The 20,484-nt window shown below is 41.8% G+C and overlaps 1 protein-coding gene across 3 annotated transcripts in view; it reads left to right on the top strand.

The window, feature by feature from the left end:
* Positions 1–20,484, top strand: part of Syt9 (synaptotagmin 9) — a 165,125-nt gene that overhangs the window by 109,188 nt on the left and 35,453 nt on the right. For 2 of the 3 annotated variants that reach the window (XR_013437772.1, XM_021720716.3), the window contains exons 4-6: positions 8,136–8,256; positions 9,575–9,746; positions 11,919–12,048. Coding sequence is in view for 2 of the 3 variants with exons in the window: in XM_021720716.3 (XP_021576391.1) it covers positions 8,136–8,256; positions 9,575–9,746; positions 11,919–12,048 (423 nt within the window). In the remaining variant the exon portion in view is untranslated. Of the gene's footprint in view, positions 1–8,135; positions 8,257–9,574; positions 9,747–11,918; positions 12,049–20,484 lie in introns of those variants that run through there. The other variant, XM_078046551.1, reaches the window with a different exon arrangement.

Here is a 20,484-nt window from a genome sequence, read left to right as displayed (position 1 = left end):
AATTCTAAAACCTTTTCTATAGCCCTTTAATTTTTTTAAAAAATGCTATCTTTTGTTTAGCTAAGAACTCCTTAACTAGATATACTACCTAGGAAAATAAAAGGATTAAAAAATATTACACATGAATCTCCAAGTATCATTTGAGGAAGCATGATGAGAAAAAACAGAAGTTTTCAGTACTCCAAATTCTTATGCCAAGCACATCAATGCTGGGAATTCACTTCATCTTGACCCCTTTGAAAGTATACATGTCCCTAGGATGCTGAATCAAGCATTTTTTAGGCAACAAACCTTCACTGTTTCTAGCCCCTTCAGCTCGAAATCTTCCTTTCCAATACAATTGCACACTCTACCAGACCCTATCTCCATAATTATAGTTGTCCTGCTCCAGAAACGTATGGTGTCCCCTCACCTTCCAGTTAATGTCTGAGAGAGGGAATTATAGGAGATCAGGACTGGAGAGGGATTTACATTTTTTCCATCTACCTACTTCAAACTTAATTCTTCCTTAAACTAGAAAAAGTTTCTGAACAGATGGGGAAATGACTACATTCAGAGAAAGACAGCCTTTGGTTTTAGATTGTGAGAGAGAAGAATATTTTAAATCTTCCTCTGGCTCCCACTTATTAGTCCTAGTTCTTATCCTTTGGATCAAAATATGATATAGCTACCAGAAACTAATTTTGCTTATCCTTGGAACATTGAAAACACTTTTTAGGGCTGGGATTGTAACTCAGTGATAGAGCATTTGCCTAGCATGTGTAAGGCTCCGGATTTAATCCTCGTTACTGGGGGTGGTGGTGACACAAGTTTAGTCCCTCTTCTGTCTGACACCAATAGAATTAGTGCTGAGAAGGATCTTGTGTTTTTTGAACGTTTCTTATAAAGCTTAATATCTCATCATTGCTCCTTTCGTAATCCTGATCCTCTTCTATAGTGGTTCCAGCTTTTATCATCATCTTCCAGCCACTTATATATCTCTAAAATTGAGATTCCCAGAACAGAATGAACATTTCAGATGTCTTATGATTGGTGTACACCCTTGCTTTTGAAACTGTACCTCTATTGATGCAGCCTGAAGCAAAATTAGTTTCTGGTAGCTATATCATATTTTGATTCAAAATAATTTTTAATATGCATTAAGTTGCATCTACTTCAGAGATTACATCATTGACTTTTTAGACAGACAATTAATTTATCTTGACAAATATGTATTGTTAGGCTTTATCCATGTCACCTATCAGGATTTTTATGGATCTTGATTCTAGACTACAATGTATTTATTTTGCTTGTTGTTTCATATCCAAATTCTATTTCTTCTTCTAAACTATTGATAAATTGCAGAACTGAATAATACCTAGCTCTTTGAATAATTAATTAGCATTCTTTAGGTACAGTCGTCAAACTAGATATGAATGCACATTTACTATCATCTGGGCTACTTTGATCCAGATCATCTACAAGGATATCAGGAAAGAGCTTACCTGAGGTTGTGCTGAGGTCACACTCATTGTGCCTATAGAGGTTCCCTGATACGTAGGTCCAATAACCCAGATCAATAAAGAAAGTGATATTAGTTGCAATGAACCCATTCAGACTCAATGATTTTTGAGGGTTCAGAAGCCATACCTTTCCATAATCAATTCTAATAACGGGGCTGAGATGAGTACCAAGATTACTTTACAAGAAAAACTCAGCTTTTTACACTTGGTATGTGGTTTTCATTTGCCAGGTGGTGCCTGACCATTGCCCCATGCTCAAGCTCTGCCCTGTCACCCTAGACAGTTGGTTCCCATGGGGGAAGCAACCAGTTGCCTCAAGTGTTGAAAAAAGCAGGGTACCTAGTAAGCCTTCAGTGAGATATTATAATTTAAGTATGTCACAGAAGAATGTGCCTGCCAAATTTACCACAACCTCCCTGATTTGGGCTGTGTTTAGAAACATGAAAGACTCAAGTCCCAGTGGAACAAAGCCAGACATCATGTATTTCATGATGAGTCAGAGCCACTTTTGTTTTATAGGGGGCACCCAGGAAGGCTTTGAGGGGAAAACCCCAATCATGTGGGAAGGTAAGGAACTACAGTGTCTCCTCACCTCCACAAGTGGCACCAGCCCTATCCTGAAGTGTTTACCAGTGCATCAGGCCAGAGAGGGAATCCCAAGCTGGGAGCCTGTCTATGGTTGGACAAAATTCTGTGATAAACACACATCACAGCAGGTGGCCTGCCCTTGCACTCACTTCTTGGTGTGTATGACAGAGATGGTAGTGTCTTGAGATGGGGTAGCACCACAGAGCAGGAGAAAATTGGATAGACTCTAGATATTTTTGAAGAGAGAAATGATATGACTTGCAGATGTGGGAGGGTGAGAGAACAGGAGGAATATAGATATGATGTCTACCACGTTTTTAGCATCAGCCTCGTAGAGGTTTTACCACACTGAGATTGAGGAAAGCTTTGGTAGGAAAGCTGGGGAAAGAATAGGAAAATTAACTCCATTATTGAAGTATTTTTAAGATTGAGATGGCTCTTAAACAACTGTTAAGTGGAGATCTAAAGAAGACATTTGGATATAAGAGGCTCTTATGTGAGGAAGAGGCTGGGGAACAGATATGAATGGTGGGGTCACCCGTATGTTTTTCATGTTAAACCAGGGAACTGGATAAGACCAGATATAGTAGTAATGGGCCTTTTTTTTTTTTTTTTCGACCCTAAGAACTTTACCCATGTGTTTACCTATATGATGTTGTTATCTTGTCCATTCCTAGCTAAACATATAGTGGGCAAAAGAAAATCCTTTCTTAAGGGAGGCTAGTCTTATGGAATTAAACTTAGAGTCTCCTGACAGAACAATTCCAACAGGAATAGGAAAGGCCTGGCTGGTCCCAGCTCTCTCCCACAACCCATGAGGGTTGATGGTTTGCTTGTGCCCCACCACCAGCTCAGAAAGTGTCATCCTCCAGGCACACTTCCAATGCAATTAATCATGTTAATATCTATAAATAAAGTGCAGTCAACAGTTACTTTAACAGTGCATGCTAATTATTGGTAGAATCCGTCACTGGAAAAGGACATTTTTTGCCAATTTTGTCATGTTTGGGGAAAGAATGGGGAATACATTTTCTCTTTTTGAGAAAGTAGGAAGATCAGATCATTAACAGCTTCCACATTACAGGTGGACCAGGTTTGAACCATCAATGTGATTATTACAGGTGAGGGTAGAGGACATTTGAGAGAAACATTGCAACTAGGATTGTATTTGCTAAACAAATGATTTCTTGCTACTGTTCTTTACAAGGTTTGTTTTTGAAAGAGTCTCTGTAAAAATAGGATTTCTTGGTGAGCTGATAATGCTGACAGTGGTGATAATGGTGGCAGGGAGTAGGTGGGGACTGGGGAGGAAGGAATGGAGCTCACTGGACATTTGATAAAAGGCTCCACAGAGCTACTGAGAGTATAATACATATCCAAGGACCACCTCTCCTTCATTTGTGCATCACTTCATTAGTGCAAGAAACATTGACTGAGCCATCCCAACATGGCCACCACTGAGAGAGGTGGATAAATGGGCCTTCCCCTTAAGGAGTTCACAGACTGATGTAGGGGAAGACAGATTTCCTCAGTCCTCCTATGATTCCTCTATAGGTCTGAAATAAAAACTGACAGATACATATTAACAGGAGAAAAGATAAATTTATTTAATCGAAGTTTTATATGACACATGAGCCTTCAGAAATGAAGATCCAAAGACTCAGGGAAAACTTTATTTGTAAGCTTATGTTCAATGAAGGCTAGACAAGGGCAGAAAAAAATATTCCATTTGTGGCCAAAATAGTAACTATAATGTAGCCTTTTTTTTTTTTTTTTGGCTTTAAGTAAAAACCCCAAGAAGGCTTTGCTTTCCTCATAGAAGCTGAAAGTCTGAAAACAAGATATGTTCTCATTGCGTTCTGGGGCCCACAGCTTCCCCAGCTGGAAGAGGTCTGATATGTATTTAGTAAGCAAGCCCAGGTAGTAAGATATGGTTCTTCCTCTGCTTGTGTCTCAAAAGGGAGGGCAACTGGTGATGTTGAAAACATGTAGAAATGTGATTGAACAAAAGGGTCTGACCTAGTGGTGACACACTGAAGGGGGAATCTCAACAAGGCTGGTTTATTCAGATCTTCTTGGTTTCTCTGTCTTGGTGTTTCTTCCTCCTGGAAATAGGGCAGGACCACTTCTGCACTGAGGGCCTTATGGCCTCCTATCAGACAAAAAGGCACCACTTTATCTCTTTTGTTCATCTTGTTAGCTATAACTCCTTGTTGTGTTATTTTAGTTATTTCCTTTGAGTATTTGTCTTTAACTGACATAGATTAACTTAAAGTGGTATTATGCCATTTGTACTATATATAATACAAGAACCTTGCAACAATTCTGGTCTCCTGTCTTCCAATAAATAAGCCCAATAAAATGAAAATTTCTCTTTCTCAATATTGATTTTTTTCAATCCCAGGAATGACTCTAAATGATCCTTCTTGGGGTATACACCCATCCTTCATCCCAGCAAAGCACAGGGGCGTAAGTATTTTAGTTAGCCTGGATTCTGGTAATAGCCCTTCATATTTTCATGGAGTTTGGAATTCCTTCCAAACTCCATGAAGATATTCTCAGAAAAGTCCAAGAAGAGGACTACAAAAGTGTACTAATTAGCTAAAAACTACAGCTATCTTGGCCACTCCAGGCAAACAGATCAAGAAAACATTTACAGGTTGGTAGGTAGTGAATTCACATATGCTTGCCATAAATTCCCAATGCATCTTGCTAACAATTCTGAACTTGGCCATACAAAGCTGGAGCAAATGAAGCATTTCTTTGTGTGGCATTTTCCTTCCCCCTTGTGTTCTCCAGGGTACTCAGCTGACACTGAAACTTCTGCATATCTGATTCCTGTCAAGCAGAAAAAGAAGCCACATACTCCACCACCCCCTTTACATTTGACTTTTATGAACATTTCAGAAAAACTTTTACTAAGAATGTAAGCATGTCCATATACATCGGAATTTGGCACCATTGACATTATGGACTAGATAACGGGCTTCCCTCTCCCTTGTAGGATGTTTAAAGTATCCCTGGGCTGTACCTGCTAGATGTCATCACCCTACACAGTTGTGATGATTAAAAATTTCTCCAGTAATGTCAGATGTCCTCTAAGAGAGAAAAATTGCTATTAACTGAGAACCACTTGATTCGGAATGTTTACAAAACACTGAAGTCTACAGGTTTCTTAACCCCAATCAGATAAACTATTTGGGAAAAACAGTTACCATTAGGTGCCAGTTAATTCCTGTTCCACTGCCCCACAAACCCAAGTCTGTTCAAGGGATAGTGACTGTTTTACACTACTGCAGATTCAGCTCCAGGCCTCTGAAAAGAGCATGCTCAACCCATGCTTATAACCATGGCATATGTTAAAAGAATAAGTGAAGGAAGGGATGAATGGATGGATGGATGGATGGATGGATGGATGGATGGATGGATGGATGGATGGACAGACAGATGGATGGGTGGGTGGATGCACATGAAAAGAACAAGATTTGGATGACTCTTCACTGTATTACTTTGGGGAAAGGAATGACATTATGGGCATATGCATGAGAAAAGGAAATATTTTACTGCTTAACTTGAAATTTTTTCTATATTTGAATTTTATTTTTACAATTTAGAAAATTTTAGAATAGTTCTTTTTAAAGCACTTAGAGATCAAACCAAGCATTTTCTCTTTGATAACAGTTTCTTTAACTTATATTTAAAAGAAAAAAAAAAAGTAGAAATGTGTGCTGTAGCCCCAGTTCACATTCTGAATATAGTACCGAGTATGAAGTTTGATTATTTTTAACTCATAAGCAAATAGCCATATAATATCAATCTTTGTGAATGGGGTCTATGCTGGGAAAGGGATCCAATGTACCTGGTACAGAAGAGATCTGACATATTTCATTATGTGCATCAGCCTTGAGGGCAGGGACTGGACTGAGAATATTTTCATATCCCAAACCTTTATTTTTATTAATGTATTTATTTTAATTATAAATATAACAGCAGAATGCATTTTGATTCATTGTACACAGTTGCAGCACAACTTTACATTTCTCTGGTTGTACATGAAGTAGCATCACACCATATGTGCAGTCATACATGTACCTAGGGTAATGGTGTCCATCTTATTCACCATCTTCCCTACCCCCATGCACCCTCCCTACTCTCCCTACCCATTGCCCAATCAAAGTTCCTCCAAACCTTACAGTGTGGGTGTATGTACAGGAAATATGTCAAAAGAATTGATTATGAAATTTCACAGGCATGATTTTGGTTGCTCTTGTAATTACTTTGTCAAACCAAGGTTTTCTGGGCAGGATGAGGTGAGAGGAGAGAGCGATGTGCAGTGGAAAGCCTTCCAAGGGAAGAGTGAAAGTCAAAGGGCAAAGGAATGGGGCAGGGAATAAGGACAAAAAAGGATGATTTGTGGGGACAGCTGTTGCTTCTCTTTCCCATCTGCTACCAGCAGAAAGCTGGGTCAGACTTATCCTCTTCAGATCCTGCTCCCAGGCAGCAGGGAACCCAGCATCACAAGCAGCCATAGCCTGTTGTGTGGGAACCATCACTCTTAGAGAACCCATCCCCCACAACCTCTCCCCAAAGGGAAATGCCCTGCTGCCTGGTCTCTTGAGGTCACAGCTCCAGGAGCCAGGGGAAACTGGTTTGCAAGGTGAGGTGCTTGGTTTACATGGGGCAATTGATGCAGGGAGATGCAGAGCAATCCATCTGCCTTAGTGACTAAAAAGATCCCTTTGCTTGCCTCATCCTCCTGTGGAAGCAGTCAAGGCGGGAGGTTGGGTGAGGTGACCTTCCAGAGCTGAATCTGTGCTTCTAAAAATAGAAGCCTCCTTGGAGAATCTCGAAGGGGAAGGGAGACTGTGGATGTTGAGGGCAAGAACCTGACTCCCCAGAGCATTGTCAGTATGAAATTGTATTAATTAGACACAGACACCCAGCTTCATAACCTCAGGTATCTCTCAGAAATTGAAACTAAATGAACTGGCTTTCTCTCTCTCTCTCTCTCTCTCTCTCTCTCTCTCTCTCTCTCTCTCTCTCTCTCTCTCTCTCTCCTCAAAAAGGAGAAAGAGGCTCATGTCTTCTGACCTATTTGAATGGCTGCACATCACACAAAAAGATGTCTTCCCTAGCAGAGGGAATGGGGGCTCCTTATAGAAACACCAGAGAAGGGAACAGCTGTGGCAAAGGGGGACCTTGGGGACAGGCAGCAGGACATCCAGGGGTCTGGGGCTCTGCCCTTCTCTTTCTTCATGGAGACTACATGATGAAACAAGTGTCCAGGTGTGTCCAGGGCCATGATGTGTGGGGTCACGGGCCGCCACTCTCACACTTATGCAGTGCTCTTGTCCAGAGCTACATGAGGAGCTAGAAGATTTCTGGGTATGGAGTCCTGCACAGGTCACATGTGACTAGGTTGTGTGCAGTGTTTGAGAGTGGGGACTTGCAGGAAGGTTGTGGTTGGGCAGAGTATATGGGGATACTGTGGCTAACTTGAGAGCACTGTGTAGGGGAACTTGTGGGCTGGGTGCAGACCTCTTTGAAATCTTTTGCAGTGCATTGTGGGACTGTGCACACAGAGCCTGGACTGGGGTGGCTATGCACCACTGTGGGGCATCTCTGTGTAGCTTTGTATGGGGAGCTCTATGTGGACTGTGGTAGGGATGTGAGTAGAGTCACATGGCGGAGCGCCATGGAAGATTGTTAAGACTGTGGAGTTCTGCACTGGAGGTTGTGTTCTGGGCTACCGGGATCCGTGGAGGCTGTGCAGGGCTGTGTGTGGCTAGATAAATGGTGGTAGAAGTCCTAGACGGCCTCTGCAGCTTTGCCATCTAAAGGTGTGCTGCGCTTCCTTAGGAAGAGAAGATCCTAGAGTGCAAGGGTATATTCTTCTCTATGTGACTGACAGGAGAGGAAGAGACACAGTGACTCTTCATGACTGAGCAAAAGGAGCAGCATGGTCCCTTCCAGTGGCCTGGCACTGAGCCTCATGCACACCTGGACGAAGACATTTTCTAATGCTTCACTCTGCTTTCTCAACAGGACAATGTGGATCTTGGAGAGCTGATGTTTTCCCTCTGTTATCTTCCCACGGCTGGCAGGCTGACCATTACCATTATAAAAGCAAGAAATTTAAAGGCAATGGACATAACAGGAGCATCAGGTGGGACATCATCAATTCAGTCTCTCTGGTTCTAATGTAGTGTCTTATATAGTTTCTAGTATAGTAATAAAGCACATTGGCCCTGGAACCAAACTGCATAGATTGAATCAGAGAGCCACCACCTTAAGAGCTGTATGACTTTGGGCAAGTCATGTAACCTCTCCGGGGTTCAGATTCCCATCTGTAAAATAAAGTAATAATAGTATCTAGCTCATTGAGTTGTGAGATTAAATGAGTTAATACATAAAAATTCATAAAACAGTATTTGGTTTATATTAAATGCTACATAATTTTAGTTGTCAGTAATATTATTTTTCTCTCAGGTCTTCTCTGTCACCATGTAAACTGGATCTGTGGTTTGTCCATTCTGGTCAAGCTTATCTAATTGGTCTTTTTCCTCAATATCACCATCCCAGGCTTATTGAAGATTGCAGATAATTCCATTTCCTTATAAAAGTGAACATAACAGTTTGGGTTTTCCAATGAATAAAGGGCACAATGGCTCACAATCACTGAAATCAAAGAACACAAGATACATGATATTTTGTGTCCTATACGTTGGTGTTTTTCTAAGGGGGGGGGGAAGCCTTGGAAAAGTCTCTGCCCTCTAAGTCCCTCCTGGGATGGGTCAGAGGTCAGGAAAGCACATGGCTACGCAAGTAAAGAAAGATGGAGAACCTGCCATTGAGCAGGAGTACAGTGAGGCATGGGTGAGACCAGCTCTGTGATGCAGGAGTCAGCTCATCACCGGCCCCCATCAGTGGTGCACCACAGGAAGCCCGTGTTCCTTTCTCCCTGGAGGATGGACTGCTTCTCCCCTTGAAATCTGATGACAGGAGGCGCCCTGTACCCCAGGAGATCCACCCCCAGGTGCTCTTTCTCCATGTGTAGGGATTCAGAAATTTTAGGAATCCAGGAATTCCCTTTCTCAAAGCGCTGATCTTTAGGAAAAGATTCCCTGAGGTGGCTCAAAGTTGGAGGTCTGAGGCCTGTTTTCCACTCCTTGGAAGTGTCTGTATTTCTCTTTCTATCACAGTCAGGCTGGTCTTAAATTCTAGCTGGAATGTTTTCTAATTTGGTAACAGATGTTTCACACTATTTTTAAATTTCACACATTTTGAGGAGACAGTGTCCTGTGCTTTTTTCTTGAATGAATGACTTAATTATCCTAACTAGTCACTGCCCAGATAGCACGTTAATTAAAATCCTCAAAACTCTAGTCCAGAGGCAGGTAAAGGAGTTCTGTGTACCATTGTCCATGCAAACCCACCATCTACGTTAACCCTCACATTTCCCCTGCTTCTCACGGTCTATACAGATCCCTATGTGAAAGTGTCACTGATGTGTGATGGCAGGAGACTGAAGAAGAGGAAAACATCCACCAAGAGGAACACGCTGAATCCTGTTTACAACGAAGCCATAGTCTTTGATGTCCCTCCTGAGAACATTGACCAAATCCATTTGTCCATAGCAGTCATGGATTATGACCGGTGAGAGCCCTGTCTCAGTGCAAGTCTGTCGTGCCCTGGGCAGTGAGAACAGAAAGGAATGGCCATGGATTTTTAGCTAGTATCCCAGGCTGCAGGAAATGCCTGAACAAGTAGCACGTAGAAGGAAGACTGACAAGGAATCACCAGTTTCCAAACCATTCCGTAGAGTCAGATTACCACTGTGCCTCAGTTCTTCCATTCTTTCCTCCCACTTTCTTACATCTTTCTCTTCCTCCATTCTCCCCACACCTCCATCTCTTTCCTTTTTCATGTTTGCACACCTCCCGGAATCTGGGCTTAAAGAAGTGCCCCACAAGTCATATCTTCTGTTGGGCAATCCTGATTACCTTTAGGGAAAAGATTAACTCAAAACAGTAGAATGATTACTGTACCCAGACCATCAACATTTCTAAATACATAACTTCAATCTTTTTTTTTTGTTGTTCTTGCAGCCTGTTTAATAAAGATCATTTCCATCCACTTAAGTCTGAAAGCAAACACAGAAATGTTCTCTTGAAAATGCTAGAATCAGTATGGATGACAGGGTACATTAAAATGCATAAGATGCTAGACTTTTTAATTAATACAGCACAGAAGAGATATTTATAGCCTGCATTGTAGCCAATTGTGTATTTAAAGGACAGATTTGAAAAACAGTCATTTTAATATGCAAAGGAAGTACCAACAGGGAATTATACATGTTAAACCAGTCATTAGACTGAAATGCAAAGTCTCTTTTTAATTAGAAACCTCCCACGTGGTCTGGGAACAATTATAAAAGAAAAAAATCATTCTGACTTCTAATATAATCTTACAAATATTATTTGTAGCCAAAAATTTTCCCACCTACCTCTGAAATGTCAGCAAGGCAGCACCAGTGACCTGAACGCAGTCTTCAGCAGATGCTTGTATGACGCATGACCGTCTTCCAATCCTCCTGCCTGTGGCTGTGACAGACCTTAAACCATCTCCTATGGGCAACACACAACACCATTAGTGTCAGACCCCAGGAGAGGGTGTTGACTACCAACTGTGGAAGCCTAGACCAACACTTTTTAAGCTATTGTCAAATTTCCTACATCGACAAATTTGATTATGTGATCTCTGCCTCAATTTAATTATCAGTAAACTCATTAATCTGGACCGGAAAAATCCATGACAGAATCCATGGAGTTTCTACATGCATCTGATTTTAATGATTATAGACTTGAGTATCCTTTAAACTATCTCCCTTCCCTTCTATTCTCTTTACCACCCACACACAAATAGGAGAAAATTACTCTTCTTTGCAGGAAGGAAAAAGGAAGGGAGTACTGGGGACTGAACTAAGGGGTACTCGAATACTGAGCCACATCCCCAGACCTATTTTGTATTTTATTTAGAGACAGGATCCCACTGAGTTGCATAATGCCTCACGTTTGCTGAGGCTGGCTTTGAACTCGCCATCCTCCTGCTTCAGCCTCCCAAGCCACTGGGATTACAAATATGAGCCACTGTACCTGACGCAAAGGATTTTTTATTAAAAAAAAATTACTAAGGAAAAAACAAATTGGCCCAAGACACAGACCCACCCAGGAAGTTTCAGAAATATCATCCCTGAGGTTAAAAGAGTTATTTGTATAGTTGAGACATCAAGTTGGGTCAAAGAACCAAAAATTGGATTTAGAGGGAAAGAGAGAACAGCATAAGATGATATCCATGTTCTCTTAACAAAATGGGGAGCAAGAAGACCCAGGTTCCTCCTCCACTCTGCTCCATTTGTGGGCCAGACCAGTGGCTGTGACCCAGAGCTGCTCGCTCACCCATCCTGAGTAGCCTCTTGTGGTGATTTGAATGGCCATTATTGTAAAAAAATAGAAAATAAATAAACTTCCTTCAAAGGGTTCCCTTTTCGTTTTATGGATTTGGGGACCAGTGTAGTTCCAGAACCAGAGATGGCATTCTTAGCATGCATCACAGAGTTCTTGGGAATAAGCTAAGCCATTCAGTGTTAGGAAACCTGGGGTACAACATTGAAAGTCCTGTTGGCTGTTAAGCTTGGCCTATCGTTTTAGATTAGTGACTAATATAAAAATACCATTTCCCCATTCCTACCATCAATTTAGTTTTGAGTAACTGATGCTCTTATATACCAAAATATTAAGAAAAAACTATTGTGGGCCATTTTCACAGTGTAGGTCACAATGAGATCATTGGCGTGTGTCAAGTTGGCAACCAGGCTGAGAGGCTGGGCAGAGACCACTGGAGTGAAATGCTGTCATATCCTCGGAAGCCCATTGCACATTGGCATTCCCTGGTGGAGGTAAGATCTAACCCTGCATGCTCCACTTTGCAAAAGAGTAAGTACTTTGCTGTCAAAAATGCAAGAACTGACCAGTCCTAAGAGCACCAAGATCTAGTCATAGATGGGTTTCCCTGGTTGCAATTCCTGAGGTCATTGGGACTTGCATTCAATGCAAGTTTCAGTCTGTGCCCCCATCAATCGAGTAGGTTTTGAAAATTGATCAGGAGTCATTCCTTACTTTGATTGTCTTTGTAAAAGATAAAGATTCTCTGATTCACATTATGGTTTTGAGTGCCACCTTGTTCTTTTGGAGGGCCTGTGAAGGATCTGGATGAGTGCACAGTCTTAGTCCATCATAGGTTGTCTTGAACCTGACTTCTTGAAGAACTTGAATGGGAGAATGGAGGCCTGGATTTTAGAACTGTTGTTTTGGGTAAATCAGTTAGAATCAGGTTCAACAGCATGTAATAAAAACAACAAACCACAAGTCAACAACAGGTAAAATGGAAATGCCTTTCTTTCTTGTATATAAAAGATGTAGAGGAAGGCAAGGTAGGGTATTATAGTGGCTCCATGATCAACAGACACCTGGACTTTGTCATTCTGCTTTATGATCCCATTGTAGTTTTGTACCTAGAATTCACCCTGTTGAGTAATATGGCTGCTAAGCTCCAACTATCTATCACACATCTTCTAGGCAATAAAAAGGTGCAAGGGTCAAGAGAACACATATTCCTTCTTTAAGGATTCTCTTTGAGATCTCATGCATCACTGCTACTTATGCTTAAATTAGTCACAGAACTTTGGATGTTTCTAGTTGCAAGGAAGTTAGAAATATATTTTTTTTGCTCAACTGTGGCAACATGCTCAACTACAAAGCAGGGCTATGTTTGCAGAGAAGAGGAGGGTAGGATACCGAAGGCGACTGGCCATCATTCTGCCACTCTCGCCTCATTCACTACTCCCTCCCCTATCTCTTCTCATTCATTCTTATCCTATTCGTCTTTGCCTATTGATGCATTCATTTGCTAACTGGTTCCCTCAAAAATAATTCACATTCACTAAGTAACATTTCTAAAGGTCAAATGCCATACATGTAGGTACAGAAAATACAGATGTAAATAAGAAGTCATCTATTATAGAACTTATAGATAATAAGAGACAGAAGAAGATGGTGCATGATTATTAACATGTACATCATAAGCATTATCATCCATATAAAGTGCTACAAGAGCACAAAGGAGAGAGTTGTTTGTTGTACTTAGAGGAGATTGTTCATAAAGCCTTTCTTCTTTCTGCTCTCAGTAAGTGAAGAGGACAGAACCCCTGGGAATGGGATCACCAGGAAGTGGGCAGGAGCTATTTATGTGCGTGCAAGGGTTCTAGATAGAGAACTGTGCTCTCCCAGTGCAGGCAGCTGCTCTCTACCTAATCATCCTGAGAGACCAAGATCAGAGCCTCACACTGTGTGGGCTCCATTGCCTTTGACAGTCCTGTGAGTCTAGCTGGAGTAATCATGCAGGGTAGTGGTGAAGAGGTAAGAGGCTCCCAACTCAGGTCTTCGGACAAAAGGACACTTCCTTAGTTGAAATGGTCAGGAGGGAACCTCCAAGCATCAGGGCCTCTGGGTGAATTCAAGGAGAGCCTAGGTCCCCCTAATTTGCAGGTCCCTTAAGACATCACTGCCCTTGGGCCATAGAAGCCAAGATTCTCTCTTTCCTGGACTCAAAATTAATTCCTCAGGGAGACCCAAAGGACCTAAAATCTCTTGAAAAGTAGCTGGGGGGCTGACCCTGACTGAACCATATATCACTTCTTCCTCTCCTGGTAGAATTCTCAAAGGAGTCTATCTGTGGCTCATTAAATTGTCCAGGCCTGCCACTAGCAGTGGCAGACCAGTTGTCATAGACTTCCTGCATCCTTAGATGGCATTTTGACTTTAATTCTGGTTTGTTATCAGGAATGCCAAAGCTCTGTGACAGGAAATGGAAAAGAGTAAGGAAAAGGGTGATGAAGGGCTGAGGGAAATGAGCTCTGATTCTTTCATTCACAGGCAATGTTCTCTCTCTCTCTTCTCTCTTCTCTCTTCTCTCTCTCTCTCTCTCTCTCTCTCTCTCTCTCTCTCTCTCTCTCTCTCTCTCTCTCTCAGTGACCTTGACAGGAGAGTAACCCTGGTGTGTATGGGGAGTGGTTTACACACCCAGCCCTGAACAGCAGCAGGTGTTATGCAAAGAGGGTGGTGGAAAGCATCCCTGATAAGGAAGAAGTGTTGTAAGACTTGGTCACCTGGGAGATATCCCTTAAACTCTGAATGCTTAGCTTTTTTGCAAGTCCCTGTTATGTAAGTGAGAAAGAAATGTCTTTAGGGTTAAACCACTAAAACCCGGGAGTTATCTGTAGAACAGCTGGAATTCCTTCAACTAATACAATGGCCATTTCTCAACTGTTGCAACAGAACTAAGGAAATGGAATGCCCACACCCCTGATATGAAGGGCAAACCAAGGGAGGCTGCTTCTTCCCTGTTGCTTCCTGTCTCTTTGAAGTATGCCTTGGACTCCAGATCCATCCCGAGAGGGGAAGTGATGCTTTCCCTTTTAAAAATAAGCATGTCACTGGCAGAATTAGGGCAATGGTACCAGATGAGATGAAAAGCAGTCCTGGGAAGTGGTCCATGCTCTGTAGGCCTCCACTCTTACAGGGCTGTAGAAAGAGGCTTGGAAACACACACACTGGAGTCAGATGGACCTAGATTCACATTGCTGTGCTGCCACCTGGGTGTTGTATGTTTTCTCATCTCAGTGGCCATAACAGAACCTATCTCCTAAGGGTGGTTGTGAGAATTAGACAATCTAATCTATGTGAGAGGCAGCACTGTGGCTGGCTTATGGCAAATGCTCAGTAGGGTGCTCACTTAAAATCATTATACATGCCCCACATTCTGACTGGGTGCTGTGTGTCCTCATGGGACTGTGTCACACAAGGGAAAGTCATCCATAGCATTTGCCATGGAGAACAGGAGAAAGGCCTGCACTCCATTGAGCTGTCATCTCAGATTGGGGTGGGAGGGGAGCTGACTCAGGACTTGGCTGGACATAGATGCCCAGATTTAAGTTCTATCCCTTTTCCTATTTCCCTTAGCTATAAAGATAAGTTGTTATTTTACTCTCTTAAATTTCTGCTTTAAAAAAAAGAAACAGTGCTAAATCCCAGTCTTCTTGACAAGTGTGTGCGTTTGTGTGTACACATAAGTGTACATATGTGAAAGGTGGGGGAGCAGGTTAGCACTGAACCGTGAACCCTGCAGAGATCTGGCAGCCTGCTTGGGCTGCATCCAACATACCCTGACCTTGCCAGGGCAGGTGGCAGATGGAGTCTTCAAAGCCAGTGAGTTAAAAAATCCTTTTCTGTCTCAGGGATTCTGGATGGCTCCACTGCATACTCAAAGGTCAGCCAGCATTGCTGCCTTTACTCTCCATGATGTCAAAAGGCTGGGGAGCTATGTAAATTCCTCCCGAGCAGGCCACTGGGCACTCAGGGATAGGAAAGTCCCCTCCATTGAGGGCCAAAGGAGATGACAGAGCACTAGGGGCCATTACCACAGCTCCTGCCTCTGTATAGCCGTAACAAGATGGTATTGGCCTGGCCATGTGATAGCACCTTTCCTATCCTCCTGAATGTCAAGCTGAATTATATCATGAACTTTGGGAAGAAAGTTCTTTTTGGGAAGAAAGGTTTGCAGGTTTCCTTGCTTCCTGTGTAGTTCTGGGTAATTTCTGTACTCTTGAGGAGTAGGCTTGGTTTGATGGGAATACCAGACACAGACACCATTTGGTTAAAGCAAATTTTAGTTTTCTGAGAGAATGAAGAAAAGGGTGTCAAATCATATATAGTAAAGATCAACCCCATTATTCTAATTGACAGAGGTGCAAGATTCTAAGTCCGAAAGTCCTATTTAAGGGGTGCTTAAGTGTAGATCAGTCTTCCTCTCTTTAAGCCCAGCCTTTGTACATATATGTGTATCAGGCTAAAATGATTCTGGACTAGTCTGGCTGTCTGACCTCCTGACTGAGTCTGCTGCCCATCTGTACTCAGGGTCATTTGATTTCTACACAACTATCTGCAATTATGGTACCATATACTCTGAAATGAATAGAGTTCTCATTTATTACCCTCAGCATCATTAACCCATTAAGTTCCAAGTTTTCAATTCTGTGAACATAGTAATTATTATTTTTTCTTCTTTTTCTGGTACCAGAGATTGAACCCAGGGATGCTCTACCATTGAGCCACATTGCCAGCCCTTTCCATTTTTTATTCTGAGACAGGGTCTCTCTAAGTTGCTGAGAGCCTCTCTGCTGAGGATGGTCTTGAACTTGCAATCCTCCTGCCTCAGCCTCCTGAGTGTTCTCCACCATGCCTGGCTAGTAATTATTTCAAAGTTCCTATAAATGGTATATTTGTTGCTCAATTTAAGTTTTTAATAGGTGTTCTACATCTGGGACAATGAGACAAAATAGGTTAATATGTGAAAATAGAGTTTTAGGCTTAAAGCAAATGTCAATTACCCAGACTTGTCTTGAAGTTATACTAGCAGCCCCTTTCAACCATCTCTAGATATTATCTATTGAGTGCTCAGCAGAGCCTACCTGAAGTCTTCAAGGTTCCCAGGAGAAAGCATCTGATTGCCTAGGTTGGATCATGGAGATATGACCTGGTACCCATTCCAACAGAAGTTTAGAGAGTAGATTTCTTGAGAAGAGTCCAGGAAGAACAAGGGAAGTTGACTACAGTAAACAAGACTGCTCCCAAACAAATTTGAAGTGAGATAGTGAAAGACTTAAGCCTTTGGGCAAGTTATTAATTCACAACAGATTTAGGAAATAAGATCAGTTCTTCAGGAAGGATGTGGGTAGAAAGGACACAAGAGCTGTGGGAACCTTGGCCTGTACAGATACATGGTATTTTCTACCTGTTCCTCTAGCCCATGTTGACCCAGGGCCACATTTGCCTTCAGCTTCCCCTTCAGTCTATCTGACTTTGGGGTTTCAGGCCTGAGCTGAAGCCAGAATCTCTCCTCCTCATCTCTATCTCTTCTTCAAAGGCTTTCTACTTCATTTTCCTATCCTTTCTACCATAGCATGAGTTCTTACTACCTATGATTTATGTTCAGGACTGCAAGGTTTCCTTTCAACATGTAAAGGAAATGTTCAGAACTTAGAAGTGCCTTTTCCCCTACAAGCCTTGGCTTTAAGACTGTTGTTTCACGAAGACTAACTGACGCTAGTTGGTTGTCCATCTTCTGTTATCTACCTTCAGCTTGTAAAAATACAAGGTATTGAGGCAATGCATTGGACAACATGATTTATAGACAATAAAAATGCCATCCCTATTACGTAGATATTGAATTAGTATTTGATGAATAAATGAAAAAATAAACAAATGAGGTACAGAATGGAACAAATTGGATTTCTTTAATCCTGAAGTTACAAACTCCCCCATTCAGTGGAATTCAAAGTAGAAACCAGTTCTAGGCAAGTTATAAAAGAATAAATTTACAATAGGCTGCTCAATGGAGATGGCCGGAGTTAAGCTCCAAGTTTTGATCACCTTTCTTCATTTAGAAGTACGTGAGCAGAGGTTATTTACTCCCTTGGTTTCCATGAACTCCCATCTGATGACAGTGGCATTGCATTTTGAGTATAATTTGAGAAATAGTAAAACACAAACCCCCCTTAAGCTGATATGGGTGGTCGGGTTCTGGAGTATGTCAGTGTCTCCTCTCTGAAGAGAGAAGAAGCACTCAGAGAAGCACACAGTGTCCCCATGTTGAATAGCAGACTGCTGTACCCAAGTGAGAACTGGTCGAGGATGACAAGGGTGCAAGCATCCCTCAAGTGAGCTGCTCTCACCAGGGAAGCACTCTTCTTTTAATACCTTGCTCTACCTATCTGTGAAGATAAAGAGGAAAATGAAGGGAAATTGGGAAGTGGTGTAACATAAAGGACTTATTCTTGGGTTTTTGTTTTTTACCAAAAGATGAACTATTTTTGATGGTAGAATTTAGCAAGTCAGTGTCCAAAAACACTCGTAGAGTCACTGAATCATAATTGATTTAAAATAACATAAAAATGTGCTATGTATTCTGGATCTGAAAACATTAACAAGCCTGATAGAATCTATGCATGATGACATAAGTGACCAGGACACCGTTTGGACAAGCAGGCACGATTAGTGTTAATGGATCTTTGTTTCTAGCTGATGGAGGTTGGTAAGCAAATCCAAGACCACTCAGACTTTCCCAAGCAAATCTTCTTTCTTGTATTGAATTATCTGTAGGGAAAAAATAAAACCAGAAGGATGCTAAGTATTGTCTCATCTTTAGGTATGATACAAAACCAGGGACTTTTCCAAAAGTCTGTAGAGAAGAGAGTAATCATACAAAATATGGGAATGATCAAGGTAAACACTAGAGGTATAAAAGATAATGACAATGTGGTGGAAAATAACATTTCTGCTTGAACAGAAAGTCAAGTGCATCTTGACTCTCCTCTCATTCATAAATGGCCTTGCTGCAGAAGTCTCTTCCCTGGAAGGTCACACTTAAATAGTTATTAAATAGAAAGGTGGATGACAATGGGCTTGAGCTTCAGCTTTCCCCATCTCCAAGAACAGCGTTCATAGGTGAGTGTGACATGATGGGATGGGCCATTTCTTCTTCCACAGATTAAATGAATCAGAATAGTTTATGCCACTCAGAGAACCATACTAGCTCCCGGTAGTTTGGGGAGAGGAGGACTATGTCCTGTCTGAGGAGGGACCCTGAGGCAAAGGTGGAGCATCCTGGCCGGAGGACATCAAGGAAGACCTCCGCTCCTGAAAACAAGTCTTTCAGGAGATGGTCCTGTCAAATGCTGCCTCTCACACATCACCATCCAACCTGCAAATCCAACAAAGCTGTGTATGTTGCTTTCCCTGGTAGTAGAAGGGAAAAGGCAGGGTTTGATTACTGCTCTTTTGAAGTCTGGTTTAGGGTGAGTCTTTCAGTGCAGCATGGAGTGAGGGAAGCTAGTTTAGGATTGGGGGAAGGATTGTGACTGATAATTTCGATGGACATAACAAGGTGAGGATTTCAAGCCCTGGGGTTCAAAGTCTTGGGGTACATACTATCTCTAAATGCTTTCCAAGAAACAGTGGCGGCCTTTTGGGAAGCCAAGGAATGAAAATGTTGCTTGCAACTGTCATTTTTTTCAGCAAGACTCTGTGGGAACAGTAAAGTTATGTTAATGAAGACGATAACAATAGAATGGTAAAGTCAAGTTAATGTACAGTCTTTACTTTGTGGACGGTGAACTGTGTTGCGGTAGGATTTTAGTTCTCACACTCCAAGAACAAAAAACACTGGAGAGCTGGCAAAGGATTCTGCCCAGTTCTGTGGGTATTTGCACCTGGCAGCATGAACATTTATTGGTTGCCTCTCCAGCATTAAGCCTCCTTTCTGATGGCCTTGATTTCTCACAGATGACTCCCTAGAGCCTGGTTCCAATCAGCTCCAGGAGTGGCACAAGTGACTTTAGGAATTAACAATGTCAAAGTGAATTCTACCAGAGAGTATTATAAAACAGATGGTGTGAATGCTAGGACAAAGATGCTGTCTCTTTCTTGTTGGACATAAACAAAGAACTGTATGCTCAAGGAGCAGCTGTGGCTTCTCTGGACTTCTATAGAGGAGCCAGACTTAGAAGTCAACCCCATGGGTGGCTGAATAGAGAGAGAATAACAATCCACAATTTTAGTCATACACTTTGAGCTGCTGGATATAGCCTATCCTGAATGTAGTATAATCTCTGGCCTTTATGAATATATCACTCATAAATTCCCTTTGTTGTGTGAGCAACATTAGATGATATTTCTTGCTTAGAACAGAAAACCTCTTATCTGAGACACAGATGAACTCCTACCCTTAGAGTGAAGGGAACCTATCCCACAGCTGCCATAAGATTGACTATTCTGTATTCCTTTCTGTGATATATCTAGTACCTAACAAAATGTGTGGCATGTAGTAGACCTTCAGCAAAGTTTTCCTAATGAAACCAATGATTGATGTTTGGTTCATTAGCTCATGTGTTGAAACCTTCATGACCAAAAGAGAGACATTCTACTCTCCGTGATATATAAATACTGTTTGTAGCTAAGGAGGAATTTTTTTCTTTTGTATTTATATGTTACTTTACAAGAGGAATTTGAGCCCTAGGTGGGTTGAAGGGTCTGTGGGAAGCTCTCCATGTGTGATGGCTCCCTTGGATTGCAAGGTATAGATCCTCAGCAGTGAACATTGGTCATCTCCCTGTCTCTCTCCCATCAGTGTCTCTCATGAGGGACTTAAATTCACTTGTTTAAAATGAAAATGGAAATATTTTAAACAATATTTTAGCAACTTTCTTTTATTCCCATGT

Source organism: Ictidomys tridecemlineatus, chromosome 4 (genome assembly GCF_052094955.1).
Source record: "Ictidomys tridecemlineatus isolate mIctTri1 chromosome 4, mIctTri1.hap1, whole genome shotgun sequence".
Classification (NCBI taxonomy): Eukaryota; Metazoa; Chordata; class Mammalia; order Rodentia; family Sciuridae; genus Ictidomys; species Ictidomys tridecemlineatus.
The sequence above is the reverse complement of the archived record's forward strand: the minus strand, read 5'-3'. Positions and strand labels throughout refer to the sequence as shown.